At 41.4% G+C, this 8,768-nt stretch overlaps 1 protein-coding gene across 2 annotated transcripts; it reads left to right on the top strand.

Moving 5' to 3' along the window:
• Positions 1–469: 469 nt before the first annotated feature.
• Positions 470–8,359, top strand: LOC146191110 (uncharacterized). Of its 2 annotated transcripts, XM_084601589.1 has the most exons (3): positions 470–1,178; positions 1,571–1,731; positions 6,445–8,359. In XM_084601589.1, the coding sequence occupies exons 2-3, from the start codon at positions 1,581–1,583 to the stop codon at positions 6,906–6,908; spliced, it is 615 nt and encodes a 204-aa protein (XP_084457715.1). In that variant the 5' UTR covers positions 470–1,178; positions 1,571–1,580; the 3' UTR covers positions 6,909–8,359. The 2 variants fall into 2 exon arrangements, with proteins under 2 accessions (XP_084457715.1, XP_084457714.1); XM_084601588.1 differs by having other exon boundaries at positions 470–1,731.
• The last annotated feature ends 409 nt before the right edge of the window (positions 8,360–8,768 follow it).

Below are 8,768 nucleotides of genomic sequence, written 5' to 3' on the forward strand. Positions count from 1 at the left end.
TGTCAAAAGTGTTGGTCCCAAGGGGTTTGTTTCACAGTTGTGGCTGTGTTCTTGCAGCATCGTGGAAGTCGAAGTTTCGGAGGCTTGAGGAACGGATTTACTCTTGCCTTCTAGCTGTATGGTTTGACATTGGTGCATTTATGAAAAGCCTCGTAGCATGATCAAAAATTCCCTTCGGCTTTCTGCATTCACAAGCTCTATACTTAACGGTACTATGTACTACTGAATCTAGCTACTGCTGAATTACATGAGCAATAACATATGTACGGAAGCTTGCTGACGCTGGCATACAGCACAGCATCCTGTTGCAGAGACGATTTTTGCTGTCTTGTGCGGTTGAGCGAAGCTTTCAGTTTCCTTTTCACTGCTGTGCCGGAAATGTCCGCAATATCCGCACTTCCGCTTGATCTAACTGCTGCACTGAGATTGTTTCCATTGTCGTAGAAAAAAAATGCCAAGTAATGTCGCCGCGGTGGTTTTGCGCTGGGAGTCGATGCTCCTCGCGAGTGCGAACCGGTCGGTAAAAGTTTCTCTGTGGCGGCCATGGTGTCGACAACCATGACCAGTCGAGGAAGATGGCGGTGCGCATCTGTGTAGTTTGTTGTGTTTGCTGTGCGTGCTCGGGAGTCGTCGTGCCCTACGTATCCTTTGCTGGCTGCGAACAAACGTTTACAGCGCTTCACGGGGATACTGAGTGACTACCGTTCGCCTATGCCTGCAGCGCATCCGCATTAAACTCTGCGTAAATGTGATCGCGAAGTCGAGTGGGAGTGGTTGACCCTCTATGGGCCCCCCCTCCTCGGCGATGAACCCCCGCTATGTGGCATCAAATTGGGGACGCTCGGTTTGACGTGACCTGTTGGTGTTTCACCGGGTGTGCTGTTTCTAGAGCTCATCGGCGCTGCCTTGTCGAGTGGTTCCCTTCTGGTCGCCGTGTTATCTTCAAGAAATTTCACTTTTTAGGGGTTTTCGGGGAGTGGACGTTTTAGGAGGGGGCAACGCAATTCGTGAGAGGAACCCGATATCTTCCTGCTCTTCGGCCGCGACGTTGTCGTTTCTTCGTGCTTTCCTGCTGCCATACGAGTGCTTTGGCATTGTGTGTTTGCACAACAACCAGTTGAATGCCCGCTGACATCTGCAACTCGCAGGGGTTGCGCAAGATTTAGATCCTGCTTCGAGTTGCGTGTTTGTGAAACTATGCTTACGTCGGATTCCTTGGTTATTGACTGCGTCGGCGAATGCTTAATCAAGGCGGGATTTTTCGAAAGCAGTCTACTTCAGAATATTAGCTAATATGTTGACCCGTCAGTTACAAGTGAAAAGAAGTACTGAGCATCTCTCGTGCAGGCTAATCCACATGTTTTGGTTTGCGATCTTTTTCGATTTTTTCCGTGATATATAACCTAAAGAGTAGGGCATAGCAGTTAAATGATCATGTAGTGGGTGAACTTGTTAGTGCATCTTTCATACCATGGGAGGATATATATGCCTCGCCTTCTTATTGCTTCTCATTTGTAATGGTTGCTCGTACATTCGACCCTCAGCCGTATTAATTTTTCTTCTTCTTTAGGTTATTCTGGATGAACGCGCATGTGTGGTCTTTCAAGACATGCGCAAGAGTTCGTCACACCTTGACACTCAAGTTTAAGAAGAAGCTGGATGAAACCTTTGTTTTGAAAATGCTGCCTTCACTCGTGCTATGTGGGCGTGGATGTATCCACATATCAGCCGGTATTGTTTATTGTTATTTTTCTTATAGTGCCAAAGTGCGAATACAGCAGAAGTGCCCAGTCTCGACAAGTATGTGCATCATGTCTCCCTTCTTTACCACCATGTCTTACTGTTGGATGCATCCCCTGCTTCTATTTTTGGAAAAGTTGTGGAGACTTCTAAATTTGGCTAGGATCAGTGATGTCACACAGAGTTGCATTTTTGAGGAGACACCACCAAAGTGATGATAATGGCATCAGTCACTTTTTTTTTATCTATGGAGTGATTGAAATGGGATTACATGTGCCAACTGAAGCAAGCAAATTGATTGGCCTTTTTTTTTTTTTTATTTGGTGAAGACACCTTGAGTGAACCACAACATTTTTACTGCAGATGTGACACATTATGATCACATCTTTGATGTACTTGAGTAAGAACAGAAGCACTTTGTGTGCTTCAGAGGAAAACAAAGTCTTCATTGGCATGCAGCCCTTTATATTCATATAACTCTTATGCCTGAAATCATTCATTTCATCAATTCATTTTTAGTTTACATTATGCTCATGTGTATAATGTGAGAGTTCATAAACTAGCACTATATTAGTCTTTACAGTTCTGGCAAGCTTCAAAAGGTTCACTAGGGGGTTTAGCATTTCCTTTGGGTTGAAAGGACATTTAGGGCACTCTGAATTGTCATTCTGCGTAAAAATTGATTCTGTGGTTCTCTCCAGATACAAGATACATTAATATTTGTCCAGTGGCACAATATGCAATTATGGCAGAGAAAATTGAATTTAAACATTTTTCTGCTCTGTGATCCAAGCTTGTGAGCTCTGTGCTAAGAAGGGCTGGTTTCTACCACTTGAAAGGGAATGATCTTGTAGCATAGCCTTTTGGCTACATGTCCCAAATTTGGATTGATGCATGCAGCTGACTTTGAAATCAGCCCATTTTGAAAACTTGTGAATATTTAATTTCTTTTAAATTTTATGTTCTCTAACATGTAAAAGCTCTGTTTTCAGTGAGAGTCACCTCTTTTGTCATTAGAATGCTGTATACTTTTGACATAGGCCAACTTGCTTTTCCTTGGTGTCTCTTTAATACGAGCGTATGAGATTTGAATTACTTGTGATGGTTTCTCACCAGAACAGGGCCCTCTTTTTTCTTTCACGGCAGCATTATTTGTGTTTCAAAAATGATAAATCTGTGCTGTAGAGGTGCCCACAAAAAGTTTTGGACACATAGATCGCAAAAAAAAATAAATAAATAAAAAAAACCCGAAGGAAAAAAGAAGAAAAGAAAAAAGAAAGGTTGACCGTTCGGCTCTTTAAGAACGCAGCCTCGATATGAAGATAGTTCTTTGTGCTTCTCTGTGCATCTTGTATAGTGCACCACTTAGTGTGGGACTGTGCTTTCAGGGTGTGTGAAAATTCAGGTTTTTCATGATTTCGCTGTTCTGAATACTTTTGTGAGCATTTTTACACACAAAAAAAAAAAGGTCATTTCACTTGGACTTGGATGCATATTTCTTAAACTTTTCATTATTGTTGGTCAAGATATGCTACTCAATGTTATGACGTTTGGTGGAAATGTTATTTCAATGTTTCGGTGTCTTCTAGAAGTAGCAAATGCAACTTTTTACTTCTAAACATTCTTATTGTTTTATGAGGTTGTCACCAATTTGGATGGGGAGCTCCATGAACTAATGGTAGAGCTGTGCAGCATAATGGAATTCAGGTGGCTGGGGTTCTTCATGAAGGTCTATAATTAAACCATATAATAGATACTCAATTCTTCTCTATGTTTCGCAAATATAATTTCTGTGATGCCATACCAATCAGCATACACTTCACTTCTTAACACTGTTTTATAGAACACTGAAATTGCTTTTATGTCAATTCATGAGTGCTGTAACCTAGCCATAAAGGTGGTCAATTTTAAGCTGTGAAATGCATTGCAATCAGCATGTGGCGTGTGGTTGAGGTATATGTGAAGCAGAATAGATGGTATATACGTGGCCAGGTGTAAAAATATGGTCTCCTGGAAGTAGTCTTCATAAAATCGGGTGAACAGTGGACAGACGAGATTAGGAATTTTTTCGGGACATGGTGGCCGCAGCTGGCACTGGGCAGAGTTTATGGACCTCTTTTGTAGTTCGCTTTAAAATTGCATGTTACTGCTTCACAGGTGCACTTAGAGCTGTGAAGGGAACTGTGTGAACATATTCTGCTGCATGAAGCGCATGAACTACTGCTACAATATGCAGTTATAAATATTTGCTGTTCTGCCATTAGTATGGAATGCAGTTTTGGAATGAAGGCAACCTGACATTTATGAAAAGGGTCTATTGGAGGGATATGAGAAAGGCCTTGGGTTTTTCCTGATGATAATAATGCTCCATGCTCAACTTTACTGATATGTTTTTTTTTTTTCACATTGTATACTATTAAGTGTGCTTATAGTTGCTAATGCTGATGACCTTTTTTTTTTCTATTGGCACTCCTGCTTGGTGCAGCTGTTATAGCGTGGGAAGGCAGATCAATCTTTTAAATCGTGTGACCTTAGTGCACAGGCTGAGGTCAGTGTAGACAGAGTCTCTTTGAGATGAGCTCTCTTTTGTGTTTTTGGAGCAGGTCCTGTGCTCATAGATTTCGGGCAGGTGGTTCTGAAAATGCACGGCACCAGTGGGCTTATATTATAACGGTCATTTGAGGCTGCAAGTTACTATCACAATTACTGTTGTTTCGTTATTCTGGGCTGAGGGGAGTCGTCTGGGACACCTTTCCACATCTTCTAATGCAAGTAGCAGAAGTTGTAGCAACATTTCGTATAGTATGTTGCGGTTGAATAGTGCAGCAGTCATCAAGGCTCGGATATGCAAGATGCGTGTGAAAATTTTATATTCCTATTTGTACTGTTCTGACTTTGAACCCTTGCTGTATAAATTTGGACATACACTTGTGAAGCAATGTTGTTCTGGTTTCTTTAGGAGTTCATAAAATGCACCGAAAAATTGTTAATCTCTGGCCACTTCTCGTAGCATGAAGAGTATTTCTCCCTTATTTTCACAAAGGATATAGTCAGGCCTGTGAGCTTTTATATTCAGACCAAATTATGATGTGCTGCCTGGTTAAATGTATCTCTCGCAGGGTTGAAACTGACAGATCCATGAATTAGGTCTTTGTCATTTAGGTCTTTGCCTTGCATTCAGAACTATCATCACATATTACATTTGGTTTTGGTCTTTTTGTATTCAGCATAGCTGTTTCATCTTGACTATTATTTGGTCTGAAGTCAGCTGTAATCGCGTTGCAATTTTTTGAGAAGCATGAAGTTTTTTTTTTTTTTTTAATTTATGATGCTTTGACTTTGTTAGTCTGTATTTTCCTTTTTTTTATTCCACCATAAGTTTTATTGAAAGTTAGTGTGACTAGATGAATGCAATGTGTTTGTTGGAAGTGTAAAGGAGGGGGGGCCTGGTACATTCTAGTGCATCAACAAGTGCTGGGTTAGGAATGGTAGCATTGGATGTAAGATTTAGTATTATTACAGATATTTCTTCCTTTTCATTATCCTTCTCATTGGAATAATGACAGCTCTAATTTATTGCTTCATTTCAGAGTTGCTCCTTTTCTTAACTTGAAATGCATTGTATACATGTCAACATTTTGATAATTTTTTGAAGTTGATAAATAAAATGTTATTATGAAATTACAAAGCGTTAAAATTTTAGTTATGAGTTGAGGCTTGCTTGCTTATTTATGAGGTTTATTATATACTCACTTTTTATTCGCCTCTGATTAAAAGTGCTTTCTTACTTACAAAAGTTTAGTATGTTCACGAGACTAACATTTATTAGCAGTGCAAGTATTAGCGCCATTTTACTTCATACAACATTTCGTCCACGTTTATTGGCTCTGTACATTTCTTTGTGGAGGACTGAGAATCTTGTGTGCAACGCTTGAACAGTACATATTGTCAGAAGAAATCGTACAACTTTCTTATTTTGTTGATTTTTTTTATATGATTTGCTTCAAGCTTATGGGTGTACTGTTTTCAGCAGGTGTGACATTCAAGAAGGTATATGTACTGCTTCGTAAAGTTGTGACACACCTTAGGTGGTTTTAGAGCTTTCTACTTTAATGCTAGACTTGGTTTTAACGCAGTCTTGCCTATTTTGGAATCTATGGTATTTTGCTTGATCCTGTGTTGGTTATATTGTGTGCCTGATGTGGCTTCAAAGTAACATGCCAGTATTACTTGCCTACTTTCTGAATGCGTTTGAAAGGTATTGATCTTTTTGGATAGCTGTAGGATGCCAGTTGGAAAGCTCATAAGATTGCAAGTCTCAACTTCAACTACTGTGATATATTTGCATGTTTTGTTCATTTTTACGCTTGCGATGACATGCTGCTGTACTTGGTAATTTTTACTGTTCAGGTGGCAACAGTGTAACTTGAGTATTAATGCTTGTGTCTTCTTAGAAGCTTTGCTCTACACCAAAAGCCTTCTGTGTGCAGCCTCTGCCAAGCAGCTTTGACTGTATTAGTAAATAATCTAGTGCATCTGACGTTAAACTAGTGGTTACCCTAGTCCTACTGTAGCATACTTCATCGGAGGTGTATTATTGGTCTTGTTAGTAGTAGTAGTAAGCTCTGCTATAGAACTACCTTGAAGTTGACCTTTTATCTTACTCTTTTTTTGTTCTTTGTCTTCCTCCTCCTTGGGAACCAGCACCCTCTGCCCAAAGCAGTGTGGCACTGGGCTTCCCCGTCGCCCTCCTGCGAGCCAGCAACAGCAACCGAGGCCGACCGTCAATGTCGCGGCAATTCTTTCCTTCCTGCACTGCTGACACACCCAAGAAGTTCCAGTGCCGGCAGTGTAGCTACTCTACCAACATTATGACCAACCTCCGGCATCATGTGCGGGTGCACTCTGGTGAACGGCCATTCAAGTGTTCAGACTGTGGCAAAGGCTTCATCCAAAAGATTCAGATGATCAAGCACAATTGTCTGGCCCGGATGCGCGATGCAATTCTTCCCGTGCCTGCAGCATCGCCGCCGGCTGTGCTTGCTCCAGCTCTGTCACCAGGAGCATCGCCGGCAGTGTCACTCTTTAGTTGTTCCAAATGCGGGGAAGCGTTTCTCCGTGAGGCTCTCCTCCTGCAGCACATGATGCTCACACACATGTCGCAGTGAGCTGCTTGCCTGGAGTAGTTCTGCGGGGCTGTTTTTTGTGCCGCCTGGGGTGGTGAGCATATAGGAATCAAACGTGTAGTGGTAGGTCAGGTTTTATAATGTGTGGGGCTGCCACGTTGTCTGAAAGCCTGCTTTGGTGTTCTTGTCTGCCTTAGCACTGCAAAGGGTAACACATCTTTGACTCACGCACACCGTTGCTTTCTGCATGCAATGCTTAAGCCACATTGTCTGGCAAAGGCATTCCACTCATGGGAAGTGTTGCTTCTTGGAATTGCCTTGCGAGAGTTAGAAGTCCATGTAGATACTAGGACACGTTGCTCATGGGCTTGAAAAGTTCCTTAATGCTTTTGGTCCTGTGGTAGTTCAGGGCCTTTTGATGGCCTTATTTAGCTGTTTAGATGAGGTTGAGTGAACGAAACATTTTACGAGGATGCTTTGTGAGTTCAAGGCAAATGCTCATTGCATTTTTACAAGGAGTTGCCATGTGGAGGCGGCTGTACAGCAACTTTATTAGTTGACTGCTGTTACTGCTTCATGTTCACTGTACTGTGCTATGAAAAGAATGCCATGATACTTAGTGCGAAAGCTGCTGACCTTTTTATATAGATACATATTTTGGCTGTTCGCTGAGGACATCATATTTCAGGTATGTCTGGGTGTTTTCACTTTCAGCATAGATGTGTTTTGTGACTGTTATTCTTTCAAGCTGTTAGTCCCCAGACTCTAGAAGGAATGAACGAAACTGTAGAAGGAAATCTTCAAGTGGTTGCAGCAGACTGTTCGGGATACATTCTATTTATTGGTTAATCTCTCCCCTGCATGTTTACTGCACTTATTACAGCTTCAGTTATTAGCTTGGCTTGTTGACTTTTTCTTGGCATGCATGGCTGTCAGTACCTACACCAAAACAAGCGTCTAGTTTGACTTTGTGGCCATTCATTTGATTTGGGTACTTTAGAAGAAATACATAGTCTTGCAGAAAAGTATGTTTGCTATATTTTTTGCTCTAAAGATTTATTTTATTGTGACTTGCTAACCTAGTTGCTGGCAAGTTAAAACTTGCAAGGAACGTTTTCTCTCATTTTTATTTGTAGTGAGTGTATATCATGGCAACTTCTGAAAAAACATGTTGTGGATGTGTCTGTTTTTATTCAGTATATGTGATGAAAGAATTTTACTGCTTTTTAGTTCCCGGTGGAGCTTATACGTGAGGAAGACTCGTGAACTGCAATCTCAGAAGCTTTCAATAAAGCAGGATTATATACAGCTCCGACATGTCTGAGGATTTAGGGGGATCAGATGACTTACTCATTAGTTTTGTTTTCTGAACCCTGCATTATGTTGCCATTTGGCTCAAGTGATACGTTTGCGCACATAGAGATTATTCCATGCTGACTTCACACTGTGCCGCATCTGGCATTCTACTTAAGAAATAAATAAATTGCAGGCTATCTTGATGCTGTAACTAGTACTACTTGCAATGCAACAGTGTTTAAACACCTCATTCTACAGAAAGTCCAGTGTTGGCATCATGAGCGAACAATTTTTTGCATGGCTCCGGCAGGGGGTAATTGGCAAGTGACACGGCGGTGCACTGACTTGTGTATCGTCATGAGGCCACATGACATAGCCAAGTTTCCAGGCATTGTCAGCTCGGGCTTTGCCGAGATCAGAATCCAGCCTTCCAAGGCCTTTGAATCCCAAGTGCGTCTATTACTCCTAGGCCACTCTGGCACATTCGTACATTTTGATAAAAGCAGGGCTTTATATTCATATCCTGTGGTCTTTCACATAATCGACTGTATGCTAATCACTTTGTGTGGGATAACAGAGGCACAAGTTATAAGATTACAGTTTAAA

The sequence above is a fragment of the Amblyomma maculatum genome, chromosome 4 (assembly GCF_055883805.1).
Source record: "Amblyomma maculatum isolate TAMU_Amacu chromosome 4, ASM5588380v1, whole genome shotgun sequence".
Taxonomy (NCBI): domain Eukaryota; kingdom Metazoa; phylum Arthropoda; class Arachnida; order Ixodida; family Ixodidae; genus Amblyomma; species Amblyomma maculatum.

Excerpts from the sequence above, each read along its gene's own strand:
- LOC146191110 (XM_084601588.1), top strand. The coding sequence starts at position 1,581 with ATGAACGCGCATGTGTGGTCTTTCAAGACATGCGCAAGAGTTCGTCAC. Across the intron at positions 1,732-6,444 it reads ATGTATCCACATATCAGCCG|CACCCTCTGCCCAAAGCAGT; the intron begins GTATTGTTTATT and ends CTTGGGAACCAG.